The following is a 20,069-nucleotide window of genomic DNA, read 5'->3' as shown; positions in this document are numbered from 1 at the left end:
CCCTTTTCTTTTTCGGCATGGCGGCGTTTGGTCTGTTTGTTTTCTTGCTCCTTCATTCACGTGGCGGTCACCAGAAAAAAAGAAGACGGGGAAGAGGGGGCATGTGGGGCGGGGAGCCATCTACCTACCGACCGTAGCACGGGGGGGTTAGATGGGACGCGGTACATGCCGGAGGCGCGGGAGAAGGACGGAGGAACTTCGTACAGCCTTTTGAGAAACGTACATCAAAAGCGTCGCGGTTGCTCTGATTTGTACGCGTCGTTTACGGTTGTTCGGCCACAGAGGCCACGACCAAAAGACCGTTGAATACCCTGAATGAGAAACCTGAGATTGAGTCCATGGCCCTAATTCAATGTGCGCATGGCACGTCGTGACACAAGACACATGATAATAGTCGATGAACCAAGAGTGCAGTAATTTGGCTTGAAATAACTTTGAAGAGCACCACCCTAAGATGTTTACGTCCGAGGTATATATTCTACTCCGGATTGTCGTCTGTTGTGATGTATGAGGGCTTAATGCCTCTCAGACCTGGCTCCCCCCTGCTTCCAGCAACCATTCCATGAAATCAACCTCGCGCCTACTGCTCGCCCGCAACCTGGAGGCCCTCCCTCAGGCCCTCGACCTTGAGCTCCTCGCCGGTGGCGCGGCGGTAAATATCCTTGACGTCGTCGGTCGTGCTCTCGAAATGACTGCTGGCGTCGTAGCTCTTGGAGACAAAGACGTTGTCGCCGGTACCGTTGTCCGTGGGCTCGTAGATGGGGATGGGAGCACCCTGAAAACCGTTAGGGTTGTGTGCCTCGTACAGAATCTCCTGCGGAATCTTGCTTACCATGAACTGCTCCTCGATCTGGCCGAGACGCTCCAGACCGGGCTGAAGCTCGACGTGGTGGTTGGCGTTGGTCTCGGCAATGGTCGAGACGATGGCAATCCAGTAGCCCTTGGGGCAAACGTTGTGTGCCGATGAGACGCAGGCGATGTAGATATCTAGTTTTGGTCAGTCATCCTGTCGAGACATCTTGCTGCATGCTCCCAAACTTACCGTTCTTGCGGCCAATCTGGGACTGGGGGATGATGAGTTGCGACGAGTCGGCGTCGTTGGTACCGGCCAGAGGGTGCTTCAGAATGCAAATGGCACGCAGGACCTGTCCAACAACCTTGACCTTGCCAGGGAAGTAGCTGGGGTCGCCAAGAACCATCTTGGCCTTGGTCTCGAACTTCATCTCCTCAACGCCAGTCATAGTGGCCTTGATGCCGACAGCCTTTCCGCCCTCGTATTGCACCTCGTCGACGTTGGTGTTGAGCATGTAGGTACCTCCGTAGATGGCCGACAGACGCGCGAAACCCTGGGGAAGCTCGCCGAGACCGTACAGAGGGTAGATGTAAGGAGACTTGCCGTAACGGGCAACGGAGGTGCCATACAGGCGGATGCGCTCGATGGCCTCCGGGGCGCTACCGGGCTTGTTGAGGTACTCATCGCTGGTGAAGAGGGCCATGGCGTGGCCGATGAAGTCGCGAGTGCCGGTCTCGAGGCCGAACTTGTCGTAGACCTCCTTCATGCTGACCCTGTTGATGTCAAGACCTTACGCATGTTAGCCACTTTCGCGATTGCTTGAAGCTTCTCAGTGGCTGTACTCACCCTTGTGCGTGCCGGGGTCCTTGAGGTCAAAGGTGCCAACCCACTCGATGAAGCTCTTCATGCGGCGCTTCTCGAAGATGCCCATCAGGGGCGAGCGCAGGGCCTCACCGGCATCGGAGGGAACCTTGGCAACGGTGGCCTTGGAGCCCTGGCCCTGCTGGACGTAGCTGCCAGCGACCTGCTTGAACTCGAGGTATCGTGTGACGTCGGTCGAGACGAGAATGTTGGTCAGCTCGCCAGCGGACATGAGGAACTTGGGGACGAGGTCAATGTTCCAGTCATTCAGACGGCCGTACTTCGTCCAGGGCTCCTCGCCCTGTGCGTAGTTGCCATACTTCTTGAAGAGCTGCGGATGTACAGAGTCAGATCTCGAATCGGGGGACAGGCAGGGAGCTCGGGTATGTTTACCGTCTCGAGGTTCACGGAAGCTGCCTCACTGCTCAATGTTAGCTCTGGCTCCTTGAGGCTGAAAGGAGGGGGAGGCAAATGGCGGTCATGGGGGTCGAAACTTACCCGCCGTAGTGGTCGTTGCGGTCAATGTGGAGGACCTTCTTGCCCTTGACACTGAGGACACTGCATGCGGAGAAGGGGTGTTAGCATACCATGAAGGACCCGGCGATGATATCGGAAGCTTGCTTACCCAGAAAGAATACACTCAGTGAGGCCTAGATGCAGCAGACGGTGAGTCGGTCAGTTAGCCAGGAAGCTCCTCCGAGTAGTCGGGGACCCCACTCGCCGACGAGCGACGATGCGGGGCAATAAAGGAGGATGGGCGTAACGTCACGTACCAGTGCCCAGCACGATGACATCGTATTCCTTTGCAATCTCATCCATGTTTGCGGCGAGAGAGGAGTGGTGGTTGTTGTATTAAATAAGGCAGATCGGTGTTGATTTGGCAGAAGAAGGGGGGAGGTGGAAATGGGAACGGGGAGAAAAGTATGTTATGTTCACGTCTGGCGAAAGTTGTTGCGGTGTTGCGGGCGACGTAGGGGAGACATGGGACCGAAAATGCAGCAAAAGGAGGATCGAGTGGGGGGGGCGAGAGCCACCTGCTATGCCGTAGATTGCTAGATTACTGTAATCACCTGGGTCGTCCAGCGGTTCTGGAGGGGTTCAGCGTCAAGTGTGTCACTGGGGGACCAGTGCCTGCGCTCGCCTAGGCCTGTCCGGCTCCAGTGCGTTGCCAGTGGCCCATGCAAGAGGTCCGCTCTCCGCCCGCTCTTCTGCGCTGGGCACCTGCTCACCGCTAGCAGAGAAGACATGGACCGACCGAGGCCGCCTGAGGCAAGGTCAGGTACCTTGGCCTTTGTCCAGCTCGTTCTTTGTGTGTTCCTGGCTGGCTGGTGTACTCGGCGGTGTGATTGGGCTTGTCCCTGCTACCAGGACCCAGCTCCCGCCCTTCCCCGTCCCGGTTCTGTAACATTATGCGAATGTAAGTCTCATCCATTGCTCAGTTACTCCTCATAATTATGCAAAGCTTGCTACTGGGGGACCTTTCATCCGACCTAGCTATGAAAATCGTCCCCGTCATGTCGTGCGCATTGCTTTAGTTACAAAAGTTGTACACAATAGCCAGTCTGCAGGGGAATGATGTCTTTTTGGACGGCTTTTAGATGATATGCCTGGCACAAGATATTCGTATCGTACAAGAGTCTATACATGTCTGGATACAATGGTACATGGCTCTCCCGTCGTCGGCTCTCGTACCGGACGGAGAGATTACAGCTACCGGGCTGCTCAGAACTTCGGTGTCGGCAGCGAGGGTTCGGCAGGCTTGCTTTGCGCCGGTTTGGCCGCCTCGGCCTGCGTGGGCTTCTCCTTGGCCTCGGCCTGCGGCGCGGCCGGCGCGGCCTCCTTCTCAGTCTCGGGCTCAACCAGAGCCTCGACGACTGGTGACTCTGCAGCCGCGGCCTCAACCTCCTCGGCCAGATACTTGTTGCTCGTCAAATCCTCCTCGTATCCCGACAGGGGCGTGTACGCCTCTCCCTCGCCAGAGAGGTCGATCTCGGGGTCTTCCTCTGCCAGCCTGCGCGCATCCTCCCAAACGTAAAAGCGCTCGGTCAAAACGTGCTTGATCGCCTTCATCGTTGTGACAACCTGCACCCGTACATGTCAGCGCTCGTATCTCTATCGCATAGCAGGGCGATCACAAACCGTCTCGTCCCTTTCGTTGGCCTCGTAGGCGCCGAATCCAAGTCTGCGTCTCTCCCGCTCGCGACTCGTCGTCGAGATGCGGTTCCGCTCCTTCAGGCAGACATACCACAACGTGTGGAGGTCCTCCCAGTTCTTCTTTCGTAGCTCCTCCACCGTCCACGCGCGGCCGTGAGACTGATCCTCCTTGGGCGTCTGCATAAGCTTGTTCTTGCCGTAGAAAAAGCCCCAGAGCCCGTGGTTGGGGTCCACCGCGACCTCAGGCTTGTAGTTCGCCGGCTTGGGTAGCGTCTCCCACGAGACGGAGAGCGGCTCACGGGGACCGGTCCTCTTCATGGTACTGACACCTCGCAAGCGGTTGTTGTCGCGGGTCTTGCGCACCGAGTGCGCAGCCGAAGTCGAGAAGCATGCTGCTGCGGCTCGGGGCTGCGCCGCCATTGTTGATGTTGAGGGCAGCCATTGCCGGGTCTCTTGGAGCCGCAGTACGCGACCTATCGATGGCCGCATTGCATTGGGGTTCGCCATCTCTGGCAATTGGGGTTAACGAGGCTGCTGGTAAGGATCATGAATCCCTTTCTGAGAGCTCGAACTATTTCGCCTGGTCAGAAATTTGGGCAAGCATCTGGCCAATCAGATGAGCATTCGCGACGGCTGCGGGTGAACAAGCTACCGGGTGGGTCCGCTCCAGGCTGTGGAGCTCCAGCCACTGTATATGTGGCTTGATAAAGTCTCGTGTGGCTGATGCTCGACTTTCTCTTACATGCCTTGATGCTAGCACGGGGTTTTTGTCTGGTGCTCAACATTGCTCAATTGAACATCAATTCGACCCTTGAGTCTTTCGAGGTCGGATTTACTTTCTGTCTCTTCGGCATATCAGCCGTATTCATCGGGGTTTGTGAGGTTGCCACTTTGTCGTTGGTGTCGAAATGGCATCACTGCAGAACTTCAAGGTATGACGGCGAAGTGGTGAGGCAGCGAGCCTTGAGTATATGAGATCTTATGCTACTAGAATCACCCGTTCAGTAAATCTATTAGCTGCAATAATACTGAGACTATATTGTCGAGCCACAGTGAATGCACGCCTCTTGCCAATCGAGTGACCCGGTCTACTCCTTTTGCATGAGCCACTTGCTGGAATCAAACTCAGTGGCCTCGTCCGGCGTGTGTGCTCATAACCTTTTAACTTGTCGAGTTGCGGGTGGAGCCGCAGCATTCGAACAGGGGGCATTCCAGTTGGGCATCCAAGGAAATCGCCCGGCCAATGATAGTTAAATTAGCAGAAAAGGACTTCGAGGCCTCTCGACTATCTGGTCCAGTAATTGTTGTCAACCAAATAGAACAGAGCCTTTCCCACATAGGAAGTCAGGTAGACATGGCCTGCAGAGGGAACGAACATATGAGTCTGCCTGGTTCGAGAGCGGCGATGCTAATGAACAGGCTCGAAATGTCAACATCTCCCATAACGGAGGACCAGTCACAACCCTACAGCCATAATAACTGCGCAGTCGCAGATATTCGGACGGGGATGGGTGACAAGCACCGCTATATCCATCGCCGTCCAAACCGCCTCGTTTGTCGAGGCAATGGGATATGTAACGACAGCGCATTTAAACCTTACCGTGAGTTCACCATGCGAAGCCGGGATAACCCACATCCTCGTCCTCGAGAACATACCGTGCGAACGCACTGCCATCCAAGCACGTCGCGGCGAGACTCCCCCTCATCCATTCAGGTGTCTCCAAAGGCCTCCAACAGTCGTCAGTCGTCGGATAGAAATCATACTTCTCAACCAGCCTCCTACCTTCGCCATCGACCTCGGCCTCGACCTCGTCTACCTGACGAAAGTCTCCCTCGAGATGAATCTTCTTCAGCACACCGCCGCCCTCCTCCGCCCTCAGCCTGCTCCTCAACCCCGTAAAGAATCCAAACCACGTCCCCATCTCGAGCCAGATCCCGCCCCTCGACCTGTCCCTCACGTTCGCGATCCCACGTCCGCCGAGCCTCACCCTCTTCAACGTCGCGAGCTGGCTCCTTACAAACCCAAACAACTCTTCTTGCGTGGTCGCGAACCCCTCAAGCTTCAGATCCGTAAGCCTCCACGTGGTGTCCCTCAACAGCACTTGGTTTAACCGCCCCGTCTTCCGCGTCCGGTCTCCGAGTGGGTGATAGAAATGCTGCTTAACCTCCAACACTTGGACGCTTCGACAACTCGCTAACACCACTTCCACGAGCTCAGTCCAGCTACGAGGGACCTCCGTTGTCTCTCCGGTCATCTCTTCTTCGAACGGATTCGAAAAGTCAAGACCAAGCCTCACCTCCTCCAGCCCTGTCCCCACGCTCTTTGCGAACCCGCTCCAGATCCTCTCCGTATCAACAGACGGCGTCGCTTTCATGGGAAGGCGGTCAACCTGCAACCTCTTCAAACGACCACAATTCCTCAACACCCTAGTCAGCATCTCAAATTTCGTACCCACCTCCCGCGCCTCGAACCACCTCACAGACGGGTCCGCAAAGGCCCTTCTCAAGACCACGCCATCATAAGGACACTCATTGAACAGAATCTTCACCTCCTCGAGTGCCTCCAACCTCCCCGCCGCATCGACCAGCCGCTCCGCATTCTCCTCCTCTTCAGTGCAAAGAGGTGCGATACTCTTCCTCTTCGCCTCGGCCTCGTAAAACTCTGCCCAGCCCTGTCTCAGCACCACCGCCTCCCTATCCTCGGGGTCCATGAACCAGTACTGGAAGAAGCTTGCATGACGGCCGGAGTGTTCGTTCAGGCGCGCCAGGTTCAACGTCCAGGACCGAAGGTGACGTCGAAGCCGGTTGTGGCGCGACCAATTCTCTAGCCTCGTGACATCGTCGCGCCAGCTCAAATGCGTAAAGTTTGTATCAAAGAGGCAAGAGAACCCGGCGTCAGCAAAGGCGCGGCACGAGAGCCTGAGGTTTTTCTTGTCGTCGACCGGAGAGACGTAGGCGAAGATGAGCTCGATCAACTCCACAGGCAGGGCGTTTGCTGCCATGTCCTCACGGGTGGTGTCCTTGGCAACTGAATGTATTTCAAATGGTATCTACAATGCGCCAATAGAGAGCCAATAGAGACTTGAATGGGGACCACTCAAGGCCGTCTGGTGTTGAAGAAAGATAGGTTACACTTGACGTTGGATTCGGGCAAAGGGGGTGGGGATACTCACTCCAAGCCCACTAATTTCACGCCCCCTCCGCCGTCCAATGGCTGCGAAGGCCCTTTTCGCAACTACCAGAACCTCTAGGAACTTCATCCTCGTAAAACTCCATCAACCACGCTCGACGACAATCGCTTGACCTCAATTAATGGTTCATCAAAAAGGTAAGCCTTGAGCCTCACTTTTCAAGTCATCTGCTAGCTATTTACTCACATGTCGCAATGCCAGTGATGCCGTCCACCCAGTCCTGAAATCTCCCACTCATCCACCTACCTGACCTCTTCGCCATATTCGCACACCTTATTCCTGAGACCAGATGTTCAAGTAAGCTCAACGCCCGCTAACCCACCTCACACACACACACATACACACACACATCTTGGCAATACCCTCCCCTCTCGCAGGCCAAGATCACTCACACGAAACCCAAACCCGGCAGGGCCTACAAGAACCTCTCCCCAAAGACCCGCCTGGGCGTCGGCGTCGCGGTCTTGGCCTGGGGCGCCGCCGGGCTCTACCTCTCCGACCAGGCAGAGGAAAAGTACCAGCCGACTCCGGAGGAGAAAGCCGTCGTCGACAAGTATGTGCCCAAGGTTACCGTTGTCGACAGGTCCAAGGAGTAGCTCGCAGTGAGAATGCGCGTCTGGCACCAAGGTAGCCAGCGTGTCCGCTTGAGACCGGAATAGAAGGACGGGAGCCAAGTGTCATGAGATGGGAGGGTCCTTGGTCATTCTTAGGGCATTCTATTCAGTAGGCCGCGTCGGCGCACGATATCGTTGCTCTTCTGGTTGTAGTATCAACGACACAAAATGTATCATACATGAAAATCGGACCGTTCGAAGCATCAATACACATCAAGCCAAGAGTTGCTTTTTGCATTCGAGTCAATTTTGCAATTCTAATATCTAATTTCATGCCATAACTTGCAAAGAGAAACGAAAACTTGGCTTACAGCGATGCCTCTCTGCAGACCAGGTTTTCTACCTCATTGATGCGATAAAAGGACGAGTGCCACCCATTTTCAGACATCTACCATTAGACCAGACCAGTCTAGCCACACGGACCGCCAAAACGAATCATTATGAGCGAAAAGCCATGAATATCGTGACAACCTCATCGGGTCACCATTGGTGCCACCCGAGAGCCTCCCAAGTTCTATCTGATCGCAGTCTAATGCAGTGCCAACTCCGCCTCCCCGTCTATCATTGCGTGAAACCACCCGCCACAAGATGCATATCAGAACTAACCACCGTCGATCCGGCTTTGATGCAGTAGGGAATCGAGAATGCTTTTCCGCAACAAAGCATGTGAGTCGATGAGAACGGATCCGTGAGGAAACAGTAAAGCAAGAAAATGAAAATGAAAAAACCAAGTAAAACAAACGCCCACCAAATGCAGTTGGTTTTTTTTTGTAAAATGTCAGAGCATGCCGCCGCCCGCCGTACCGATATTCGTTTGAACAGAAGGTATTCCTGGATCCTCCACCACCGCCGGAAGAGGTTTAAAAAGTCGTGCCATGTCGAGTGTCAGGTTCGCCACTCCAAAATCCTTGTCGATTTCTCCAACCGATCCCAGTTCCTCGCCCCGTGTTGCCCCGTCCGACATCACCCAAGCCTTCACTGACTTGAGCAGATGCATCACCTGGATGAACCGCGCGTCGGGGTCCATCTGTAACTCCGATGTCCGTGTATGCTTAAGAAGGTACTTGGCAAGCCAGTAGAAATGGATACCATCCCTAGAGAACCCATATCGGCGAGCATTCTTCGCCGATCCAGGTGGAAATTGATTGACCATGTCCGCGTCCCAGTTGGTCTTGAACTTTTGCAATGCCATTCGCAACGAGTCATAAACGTGGGCCGGAATGCCTTGGAGAGCAGGGTCAACTGGTGTGCCCCTGCCGCTGTTGGCGCCATTGGCATCTGACCCTCCACTCGTTATCCAGTCGCTCATGGGAGGCGTCGCGTACCCCTTCATCACGGCACTGCCGTCCAACTGAGCGCGTCGGATCAACGATAGAATGGCGTGTATGAGAATGAACTTGCCGTAAAGGTTCGTCCTGCCTGGCTGGATCTGATACGAGCCATGTAGCAATGCTTGGAGGGCATAACTCATCTCAGGCTGCTTGCTGCGTTGCGTCCCGTTAGGATTCTTCTGTCGTGCCAGCTCCTCTCCATGCAGACCAAGAGTGTCCTCGCAATCCTTCTTCGTCCGTGCATCCCATGCGGCATCATCGGATGGCAGCGGAATATGCATTTCCAGACTGTCAATGTGAGAGCGGGCGTTGAAATAGAGTTCCATGGCGGAGTTACAAAGGAAGATGATGTGCATGAGGCGTATCCGCTTTTCCTGTTCAACCCACACACCCCAATCGAATGTGGAGACGTCGAAGTTCTGAGGGGTAAAGTTGCTCTGGTGCAGCGGACTGAAGAGGGGCATTCTGGTGGAGACCTCCAAGAGACGAAGCCTGCGAGCCTGCTCCGCCATGGCTGGGAAAATCTCACGAGCACTCTCACGGTGCTGAGGAGTGCTGTTCCAGATCAGCAAAATTTGGAGCAGCATAACGGCCTGAAGCTCCTCAAGTTCACGTTGACCGTTACTCGAGTCGCCGCCAGCGTTAACATTACCATTTTGTTGCTGCTTGCCCACCGTCGTAGCCAGAAAATGCACATCCCGGACCAGTGCCGTTCTGAGGAAATTCATCATATCGCGCACGTGATCTGGAGAGAGACGATCCGAGTAGCAAGCGCCGATGCAGCACATGCCAGCCAGCAAGCCTGTATAAGATTCCATGATGCGGAACGTGGGGGTATGGAGGATAGGAAAGTGGACATGGAAGTGGGTGTACTTTTCCAAAAAGTCACGTATGTTTTCGGCCGAGAAGTATAGATTGAAGCCGGCGCTTTCGTTGGTTATCGGGGAACCTGGAGGATAAAAGAAGTTGAGGATCTGGTTGGAGAGTTGAGTGAAGGGGTCCTGGATCGATGGCGGCACGCCCCAGGTCGAGAAGAAGAGAGATTCGGGGTGGTTTTGGGGGCCAGGAGGACCTATTGTTCTTTCGGTGCCGGTATTAGGCTCGGGTTTGGTTGCGATCTGCGTCTGTCCAAGATTAGGGGGAATTGATGATTTGCGTAGGTTTGTTGCGCACCAGCCTGGAACATTTGAGACCAATCAAGGCCCGATTGTTGGTTCGAGTTCGACCCGCCATACATGGACATTCCATTTTGACCCGGGGGCATATTGTAGTTTTGCATCTGTTGATTCATATTGGGCGTCATGGAGCTAGGGACATTGCCGTTGTATGCCTGCTCGAAGTTGCCACCTCGGCCAGAAGCATCCATGACAGATCCTGTCAAATCCCGTCTGTCTTGGTTACTGCCATTATCAAGCCTAGTCAGGCTGCTGGAGCGCGACAACTGACTCTGATCGTTTGCAAGGTTGCTCATTCCGTCCTGCACAGGCATCATACCAAAAGGCTGAACCATGCCATCACCAGGCATGTTACCCAGACCATTGAGGTGGTTGAGACCGCCATCCTGACCAAGAGCCGCCTTCTGGGCAGCAGCATTCTTCTTGACATGAGCCTGAGGGTGGGACAAGTGGCTAGCACCAGTCGGGTTGCCTCGGCGAATGGAGCACTTCTGGAAGTGACGCTTGAGAATGTCACTTCGCGAGAAAGTGTCGCGGCACAGTACGCACATGTAAGGGCGGTCGCCCGTGTCTGTTGGTCACAACCGTCAGCGAAAAGAGCCGTCGTCAATCGCGGATGGGGGTACTTACGGCGCAAAAGGTGACGCTTCAAGTGCTTGGCATGGAGGTAGGTCTTGGTGCAGTGAGGGCACGGGAACTTGCCGTCAGCATCCTTGACCGGAATGACAGTGCTCTTGGTGTTACCGGCGCCAGCGGGAGTGGCAGCAGGACGTCCAGGCGCGCTGGGCAGGATGCCACGACGACCCTGAGAGCCGACAACGTGAGTGGGCTGGTCGCCGTCACCAAGACCGCCAGGCATGACACCGCCAGGTCCGTAGGGGGAGTTCATACCAGGCTGGGGCATGACGCCGCCGGCGGGCATGGGACGGAGGACGGGAGGGACGCGACCAGAGGCGGGCGCGGGTGCGATGGGCTGAGGGTGAGAAGAAGCCATCGTGGTCTGGGGCAACATGGACTGAGTGCCGTAGCCCTGGGGCGGGGGAGGATACTGGCCCATCTGCTGGTAAGGACCGCCACGACCCGGCTGCTGCTGCTGTTGCTGGGGGTAGGCGGGCATGTTGTTCTGCGAACCCGGAGTGTTGGGAGTAGCAGGAGTGCGAGGCGTGTGAGGGTTGCTGCCGTACATCTGGTTCATGGCGGCGGAGGTCTGCGGCTGCAAAGGCGGCAGAGTCTGGTGAGGCAGCGGGGAGTTGGTGTGCTGAAGTTGGTGAGGCGTGATGGCGGGGGGCGACGGGTAAGAGGCCGAGGTCGTGTTTATACCATTGGTAGGGTACTGGGAAGCGTCCATGCTATCCACTGACTTGTCTGTTGGCCTTTTGTCGAGACAAAGGCGCACAGAGCAGCTTGCTTGTTGCGAGGTCAAGACGCGTTCCTACGTCTGTACGGGGACTCGTCGAAGGCCTCGTGGAAAATTTTTGTGGGACAAGAGACAATGAAGCCGCTGACCCAGTCGAAAATGATGCTGCACGCCGAGAAAGGGAATACTCGAGTGGAAGCTGAAGGTGCAGGTGAAAAGAGATTCTTCAGAATAAGCTTTCCGCCAGGAGGATGATGGAAAGTCGCGAACCCGAAGAAGACAACACGCGAAGAAGGTGTTGTTTGTAAGGTGGACTTTTGATGGTGGGATTGAGGCTCCAGTTGATCCCGTTTGGAGGTGGTTTTGGGGAGGGTCGGGAGTGGAGCAGATGGGGCTCGATCCTTTTTATTTTTTTCCTGTCTGGCGCGTCGTTGTCTTCGGCAAGAAAAGCCTGTCAGGTACCTGGCGGCGCCGAGAGGGGGTCAGAGGGTGGGAAGGACGAGAAAAAAGTGGTCTTGCCGGGGTGGATGCCGAGGGTGTGCAAAGCAGGAACCGTTGAGCAGTGGTCACTCCGTCCAAAGAGGTGGAGGGGAGAGGGAAAAAAAGGGAAGAAGTGGGTTTGGACGTCGCCCCTTCTGGGAGGAGTGGAGACTACGAGGTCTTTATGAAGGGCCTTTTTCGGAGAAAGTGTGGGAGGTTGGCCGTTGGTCGGAAATCCTGGTTGACGGATGATGGGTCGGTAGGTGAAGAGAGGGAGTAAAGGATGGGGGTGGATTGGGATGGGTGGGTTATTCCTTTTTGTGCAAGGACTGTGTGAGGTACAGTGCTTCTTGCGCGCTCTCCTGCTGCAAGATGCCAAGGCAAGTACCTTCTTGTCAAGTAGACTTGGGTGAAAAAAAAGGCAGGACAAGACCTGATCAGAACAAGAAAGTTGGATACCACCGCGGTCCTAGATCAAAGCATTGGCGGATGGTTCAAATTTTGGGGGGTGTACGGATGTGGATGTGAGAGAGAAGTGAGTAGGTAGGTAGATGGTGGTGAGGTGTAGGAAGTGGGTGTGGGAGGGGGGGAAAGAAGGGACCCGTTTTCTTGTTCCTTTTCTGCGGTCAATCCACTTTGGGGTTAAGGTGATAAATATCAGATTGGCCGGGTTCTTGGTCGTCCCGTTTCGAGTATTGACTCTCACTGATGGAATTCCCGTCGAGTCAGCGCTATGGGCGAGCGGAGGTCGTGCAACCACAGGTCGGCAGCAGGCGGACGAGAGGGAACTAAGATAGGAGTTTCGAGTGTGCACGAGGGGAGAGAGAGAGAGGGATAGAGAGAAAGAAGAGAGGATGGAAGGGGATGGAAGCTCCCAAGGAGAAGGGAAAATTCAAATACTGCCTCTACCTACACCCACGAAAGAAGGAAGAATGAATTACCTAGCAGGCAAGAGCGAAGCAGGACGGGAAGGTACAATAACCCATGTACCTTACCTTCCTGATTTCCAGGGCACTCGAAAAAATTTCGAGGGAAGGCGCCTGCCAATGCCAATGCCTGTCCACGCACGCCTGCCTCGGAGATGGTCGCACACAGGGCGAGCACTGTGTGCGGCGACTGTACGTGTAAGAAAGGTATGGGCAGATTCAGACAGACAGGGTCCTCGACGGCGGTGATCCAGGGCTCCGGAGACGGTGGTGTGCGTTTGGGAAAATACACACGAGGAAATAGAGATGAGGTAATGCAAACTTGGTTCGGTCGACGTCCATTGTGCAGGCGAGTGTCAAGAGGGAAAAACCTGCGAACTAACTGCCCCTAGTAATCCATCCATGAGGTACTTGTTTGTCCGCCAGGGAAAAGAGGGTACATGGACAAGGTACCTTTGCCGACCTGTCAGCATTTGCACAGGTTTCCGCCTTCCCATGCCGTTGTCTCCAAACAGGGCGGTGACGCGAACCATATTCGGGCGATGGGCTTGGGTACGGTGGTCATCCGGTTCGAAACTCAATGATGATCGTGCACTGCCCTGTGCCGGAAGAGGTAGAATATTGATCGAACAATAAGGAGGGGGAATAGGAGTAGGAACTGGACTAGGAAGAGGGCGAGAGAGAGAGAGAGAGAGAGAAGCAGGCATGACTTTGATAAAGTCTGCATTAGATCTACATGGCCATGCAATGCGATATTGTTTATGCTTGGATGCGGTGATTCTCTTGCTCGCCCTTCTCTGTCTACCTCACCGTCTCTGCATCGTGCACCGAATCGTGGTGATCGAATCGAGTCACTGTCTCACCGTCTGCCTTGACCGTAATAGGGTGCCATTTTCCCACGCATGCCTCGTGGCCGGGTCGTCATCAAACGCTGTTCCAACTGTCCAGGGGAACCCTCCCCTCGCATCGTCTTGTTTTCTTGTTCCTCTCCCACCTCAACATACAGTTTACAGCAAGTCCGGAAAAACAGGGACAGGATAATTTGCCTTTCACCAAATTACCATCCAGTTGGTTTTCCGCAAGGCAGATGAGGAAGTCAAAGTCAAAAGGTCGTCGCGGAGCAGGGCACCTTCCTGCGTAGGACGTATTCGTACATCTGTACAGTCCAAGGTATTTATTCCAACCTTGCGTGTTGCTGCTAGGTGCCTACCTATGCCTTGTTTGTGAGTTGTGCCTTGCCTGCCTTGCCTGCACGCCTTCCTTGCCTGAGAGTTGTGCGCTGCCCTGTTTGCCTGCCACGCCTGCCTGGTCTTCCGCGTTTGCTGCTATGCTACTATGTACCTGCACACGGAGCGGAACGAACTCCGCAATCGAAATCGCACACCTTCCTGAAAATGAAACCACCTTCGAGCAAAAGAGCTCGCTGCACCTGCACCACTGTGTCGTGTCGTGTCGTGTCGTATCGTATCGTCAGAGAAGGAAGGCAGGGCTCACACACACATGCGCGCAACTGAACGTACATCCGCAAATCCGTTACGTCCGTCCACCCTCTCCTTCATCTGTGCCTGCCGAGTGATTGCACTTGGTTCCCTGCCGACTAGGAAGTCTCCCGAACAGGTCCCCGGTCGAGGTTCGAGTCCTTCATCCGTCCCAGTTTTGTTCCCTTCTTCCGATTCTTCGAAGTCTTCCATAGCCCCCCCTTTTTTTTTCCCTCTCCCTTTGGTCACTGTTCCGGTCGTCGTCCCTCGTGCTTCGTGCGCCTTTGCCCCGAAGCTGCAGAGCACCCACCACCCTTTCCAGAGCCCCGGGGTTCAGGGCGTTCGCGGCTCCGGTATTCAGATCTTCCCCCCAACCCCTACCTAACCCCCTCTGGACCCCCTAGCTGTAAGCTGTGAGCATCGTCCGCCAGAGCATCCACACAAGCTGTCTGCCGCTGTGGTTCCTACGCTGGCACGTAGGTGTCGCCCAGTGCCTCCAGTGCCTGCCCCGTGCAACCTGCAGCAGGCGTGCGCTCCCGCGAATGTGGTCCTGGTGCAGTTCCTCCCGCGTTCCGTCAACTGGAGGTTTCCACTCAAAAGACGCCTACCTGCCTGACATGGACCCAAAGGTATCCATCCACCCGCCAGCCGCCATCTCGACCCCTCCCTATCTGTCTCTCCTCACCCCTCACCCCCCCGAAAGAAAAAACCCCAACTCCCCTTTCTTCAGGATGAGGATACGTGCGTGGGTGGATTGGATCCCACCTGCAGGCAAGCACGCGCCAGCGGATGTGATGAACCCTTGATTTTTTGATGTGCTACCAACGGCGCGTCTGGCATCCTATATCGTGCTGCGCTCTCTGTCTCTTGCGTTGTTATCAGCACCAAGCCGCCTCACGCATTCCGGCATTCGTAGCCATTGCGTCCGTCACTCGGTGTTTTACTAGCCTCCGTTTTTCGGCGTCCTTGGGGTGCCGCTCTACGTCCCTATCTAGTCGGCCTACACTTGACACACCCACGACACACGATACACGCGGTTGAATCGGTCCATCTCGTCTTCCCACGGCCTCTCCCACCCCCAAAATACGCCGGGAAAGCACCCACCATTACGTCAACCCCTGTTTTGCCCGTCATCAGCGACTGTCTTTATACACGGTTGCCAACGCTAGCAACTTGGGCCATCCATGCTGAACCGCCTCGACGGACACACCAGACCACACGTACTGTACACACGCACGAGAAGAGAACAGCAGCAGTGCTCAGTAACGAGATCGACTCTTCATCATGGCGCACTGCACATGCTACACTACTATGTACGGTGCAGGCTATGGGTCGCCTGTAACGGTTCGACGTCAAGGGTGCCCTCGAATGGGGCAAGGTCTCCCTCGACCCTGGTTCTGCCAAAAGAATAAAACAAATAAATTGATGAGACGATGGCTAACCTTGCAAGCGTCACGACCGCAACACACAAATCGATGTGGGATCGTTACTCTGCAGTACGCCTACCTACGGCACGGCCAATGTATGGGTACCTGAACGAAACAGGGTAGGGCAGGGTAGGGCACCTTGCTGCCCGTCGTCCTCGAGATCCGAGGTACCCGCCAGCTGCATCTTACGAGGATCGGCCCCTGCTCCTTGGATGCACCAAGGATGCGCATGCTCGCTGGGCGTGGGATAATGGGCGGCATCCATCCCTCTCTTCTGGCTCCGGAACTGGCCTTGGCGCCTGTAGTCTGCTGCAGAACAAAACATCTGCCAGGGATGTGGCTGCATGCGCGGTACAGTAAAACCGCGCACCATTCTACCTCTATCTCGGTCTTCTGACGATACGCCGGCGATGGTCGGCTCCTGGCGCGCTCACACTGTAACAGACGCATGCATGGGCGAGAAAGAAGAAACAGTCTTTTTATTTTTATTTTTCTTGAAAGGGTTGGGGACGATATCCGGTGGCCGGAAGGCGGACATGGTCCGAACGGGCTGCTCCACACATGGGTCGACGCGATTTTGACCAGTCTAATGCTGCCGGCAGCACGCCGTTTGTACAAGTCCACCACCTCTAGGCACAAGCAACGGAAAGCGGATACCTCGGGGCCGAGTACCGACAGACAAGACTCGAAATTCCCATGCCAAGCACTATCGATGAACCTCCTGCCATCCAACGAGATGCAAGGTCACGTTGCAACGAACACGAATCGCCTGTCGCCATTGAACAATCGGAGGAAGATGGCGTCTGACGGGCCAACCTGAAATGCACCGCGACGGAATCTGATTCGCTGCGGCAGTTCAAAGCAGGCGCAATCGCTGTCACTACGGCTGCTCACTCTTCCCTCATCTTGACGTATGCTGGAACGATTTTACACCCTATGTCGAGGCACCGGTGTTCTCCGGAGTCTGGAGCCGGAGCGATCCAATCATGCACGCCACTGTGTTAAATGGACGATATTGCTGATCATTTTGGTACTCGAGGGATTCCTCACCCGTCCAGGATGAAGGTACTCCCTGCCTGCCCGTTTGGCCTTTCGAAATCTACTAACCGCAACAGATGGATTGACTTGGCGTGGCCATTGACTGCTTTTTTCTTTACCTCACGTGACGGAATTATCTGGTGTGCGTCTGTGTCGGGTCACGCTGGCGCTTCACGGAGTTGTCCTCACGCTTCTTCCTAGACCGATGTTTCGAGCAATCATGCCATTCACGTTCGAAATTACACTATGGTCCGGCAATAATGACAGCCATACCACCGGAAACAAGGCAACCCCTCGTTCCTCGATACAAGTGCGCAAATCCAGAAGGTCTCTAGAACATCCAGAACCCGGTGATTCGATGCTTCCGAACCATGGAGGCTGGGTGAGCCTTGCTTGTGTTTCCGGCCGTGTCCCAAGGAAGGCGAGAAAGATAGTGCGCGATACCGAAGATTGGGACCGGCCATCGGCAAAGCTCTGAATTGCGAATGACCAAAAGACATTGTGTCAAAGTCTGCCGTCCATGGCGCTTGGCACGCCTTTGATTAGGAGCCAAGACGTACACCACGGTTCCATGTCTCTTGGCATGACAGTCCAAAAGCGTGAGAGCCATATCACACACGTTTACCAAGTTTTCAGAACATACTGTGGTATGTGAGCCCTCCGTCAGCTTGCCTTTTGACAGGGAAGCATTTGCCGCCAGTGAAGGAATACGTACCGAGTATTGCCGCTCACACAGTCACTTTTGTGACGGATGTTGAGGGATGTTGTGCAGGACCCACGAGTCAAGCGAAACGGCCCCAAAACATCCTTTCCTACGCAATAACGTCGGACTTTGGCCGAGTCACCGCTTCGCTGTCAGCGACACTCACGTATGTCCGACCGTCTGTCATGGTGCCCATCTGTCAAACGCCGGCTAGTTGCTGGTGACAGTACGGCAGCGGGTGAGAGGATGAATACAGTTGCACAGACGCCGTCACTGAGAGAAGATATTATCTGAAACAGGCCTGGGTTAATTCAATGAGTGGTAGTCAATCTTCGACATTTCTTTTTGGGACCTCGACCCCAAGAAGAGCCACCGAGCCTCGCGACCCATCTCTACCCGTGTCTACCGTCCAATAGGCAGCTTTCGCAACTTTTTTTTGCAACGGAATGGGGCCATCTCAGATGACGGATAATGGGGCACAGAGATCGATCTCGCTGGACCCATTTGAGCCATGGCCACGAACTACCTTCATCGCGAACTGCAGATATTGCTGTAGAAGAGCAAGACCCTAAACTAACATTCTAGTTGAGCACGCAAACACCACGACCAGGACTGATCCAAGCGCTCTTCTTCTCCGGACTTGTTCAGCATTCCGCACCCTGACTCAACAACAGTCGCATACGGCGGAACTGCCCCTGAAAGGCATCGACGTTTCCTTTTTCCACTAACCGCTAGCAGTCCAAACATGCGCACACACTGTGCACTGCGCAAGCACCCCCCTCCACAGCCACTTCACCCACCTACATCTATCGGCTGCAGGGATGCGAGGAATCCAAGCAATTGCAGGACCAACCATCTACGTATCTGGATTTCACTTCCGACTCCCAGATTCCTAGTCGAACGACCAGGGTCTTTTATCAAGACGACATCACGGGGCCGTCAAAGCGAACGACGAACGATGAACGACGAACGGAGCAACGCTGGCTGTGAAGCAGACAGGCAGGCTGCTGCTCATCGTCGGGTATCGTTACAATGCATGGTTCAAGGGGTTTGCTGGGACCCTTCCCCCGAGGAGGCTGCGCTGAGCTGGTAGCCGTTTTTGGTGACGAGGTTGCAGCGCGAAAAGTAGCGACATTCCCGCCAGCATGCAGACTATCCCCGGCTCTTCGGCATAGCTCACTCCTTGACAGCAACACCCTAGTCCAGTGGCGTCGCTGGCCGCAGCTCTCTGGACGCGAGGACGCTATAGGACGCATTGGACGGCTCGAGAGTCGTGGGACGATGACGCTCGAGCGTGAGGGTCCACGGCCCCATCAACCCTTCTTGCCGGTATTTCGGTTCCCCATTATTCTCTTCTAGAAGCACAGGATCCGGGAGCTTTGGCCATATCTCGAGATTCCATCACCAAGCACGGCGTCAATACATCAACATCAGATGGTGGCGATGCAATAATCTGATGCTGTTGTGTTCGAAACTCTGTCGCGGGCTAAATCCCAGTGACGAATTACTCACGCCACGTTTGCATCATGGACCATGGGAGGGTGCAGAATTTTCTGTCCGAACTTCCCCCGATCAAGAGACATGCTTGACAAGGAAAACTCGAGGACGCGGTGCTTTAGCCTGGTTCCGGCATCAAGGTTCAAGTCAGGCGCAGAGAGCACAGTACTTACGAAATGCTTGGCTTGGGGGGGGTTGAGGGCGGAGAGATATCCGACAGTTACTAATACCGCCAAGCGGCTTCCGTCCGACACCGCCATCACCCGGTTGTACCGCGTCTGTTGTTATGGCGTGGGGATACCGCGCGTGGGCTGTGTCAGACGCTGCGGCAATACTGTGAGAATCTCGCGTCCGTGGGACACGACCACTCCGACAAGTACCTCTTCCGTTCTGTTAGCCTTTGGCGACCAAAGCTTGATGCCCTCCTACAATCGGCCGAGAAACATGACAAACTGGGGCCAGTTACAGTCTAGCTCGATCAAATTGGGAACTCATGTCCGCTAATCTTGTGTGACGATGCCACGATGCGACGAGTCCCACGCTGAAGTCATAGCCCCCAACAAGTAGCGCTATACGTTCTCCAAGGAGACAGAAGAAGAATGGCAGGAAGCGACGCGAGGAAGAGCTTCGCAAAGACGGTCCAAAGTACAGCAGGCATCCCAGGCACTACAACTGCGGTCACGTTGCAAATACATTACGATGGGCAAATTGCGTACCATCAGCTGATAATTATTGTGCGAACAACGAACGAAAACGAAACCGCAACACCTCCTTGGGCCAGATCCCTGAACGACGAGCCGGAGGTCCTTGGATAGGAAAACCGATGCTGAGTTGTGGCTGGCGATCTCGGCAGGGATTCGCGTCAGGGCCTCGGTCTAATGGAGGTCCCTCTGATCGATTCATCATCGTTTATTCAGCCAGCAAGTTTTGTCGTGTCAGGGACAAAAGTCCTGCCTACCAAAGCCCTCCAGCAACGGCAAGTCTAGGCGCCGTGCTTTCAAGCTTGATAATGTTCATCTCCTGGTTGAGGAGAGCTCACAAGTC

At 55.0% G+C, this 20,069-nt stretch overlaps 5 protein-coding genes across 5 annotated transcripts; 1 reads left to right on the top strand and 4 right to left on the bottom strand.

Annotated features, from left to right (window-relative positions):
* Window positions 1-580: 580 nt before the first annotated feature.
* On the bottom strand, window positions 581-2,473 carry ColSpa_08713 (rab guanine nucleotide exchange factor sec2; the record flags this gene model as incomplete). Its single annotated transcript, XM_049274925.1, has 6 exons — window positions 581-987; window positions 1,043-1,582; window positions 1,640-2,007; window positions 2,153-2,212; window positions 2,280-2,304; window positions 2,428-2,473. The coding sequence occupies 6 exons, from the start codon at window positions 2,471-2,473 to the stop codon at window positions 581-583; spliced, it is 1,446 nt and encodes a 481-aa protein (XP_049130882.1).
* Window positions 2,474-3,376: 903 nt separating this feature from the next.
* ColSpa_08712 (54S ribosomal protein L4, mitochondrial) lies at window positions 3,377-4,228 on the bottom strand (the record flags this gene model as incomplete). Its single annotated transcript, XM_049274924.1, has 2 exons — window positions 3,377-3,736; window positions 3,794-4,228. The coding sequence occupies 2 exons, from the start codon at window positions 4,226-4,228 to the stop codon at window positions 3,377-3,379; spliced, it is 795 nt and encodes a 264-aa protein (XP_049130881.1).
* Window positions 4,229-5,415: 1,187 nt separating this feature from the next.
* ColSpa_08711 (uncharacterized protein) lies at window positions 5,416-6,810 on the bottom strand (the record flags this gene model as incomplete). The annotated part of the gene is made up of 1 exon (XM_049274923.1): window positions 5,416-6,810. One exon carries the CDS (start codon window positions 6,808-6,810, stop codon window positions 5,416-5,418), a length of 1,395 nt encoding a protein of 464 aa, XP_049130880.1.
* A 478-nt stretch (window positions 6,811-7,288) lies between these two features.
* ColSpa_08710 (uncharacterized protein) lies at window positions 7,289-7,595 on the top strand (the record flags this gene model as incomplete). The annotated part of the gene is made up of 2 exons (XM_049274922.1): window positions 7,289-7,296; window positions 7,412-7,595. The coding sequence occupies 2 exons, from the start codon at window positions 7,289-7,291 to the stop codon at window positions 7,593-7,595; spliced, it is 192 nt and encodes a 63-aa protein (XP_049130879.1).
* A 796-nt stretch (window positions 7,596-8,391) lies between these two features.
* Window positions 8,392-11,467, bottom strand: ColSpa_08709 (respiratory supercomplex factor 1, mitochondrial; the record flags this gene model as incomplete). Its single annotated transcript, XM_049274921.1, has 3 exons — window positions 8,392-10,016; window positions 10,118-10,690; window positions 10,750-11,467. The coding sequence occupies 3 exons, from the start codon at window positions 11,465-11,467 to the stop codon at window positions 8,392-8,394; spliced, it is 2,916 nt and encodes a 971-aa protein (XP_049130878.1).
* Window positions 11,468-20,069: the final 8,602 nt, after the last annotated feature.

Source organism: Colletotrichum spaethianum (genome assembly GCF_022836535.1).
Source record: "Colletotrichum spaethianum MAFF 239500 DNA, contig24, whole genome shotgun sequence".
NCBI lineage: Eukaryota > Fungi > Ascomycota > Sordariomycetes > Glomerellales > Glomerellaceae > Colletotrichum > Colletotrichum spaethianum.
Note: the sequence above shows the minus strand (reverse complement) of the source record. Positions and strands in the feature narration are given on the sequence as shown.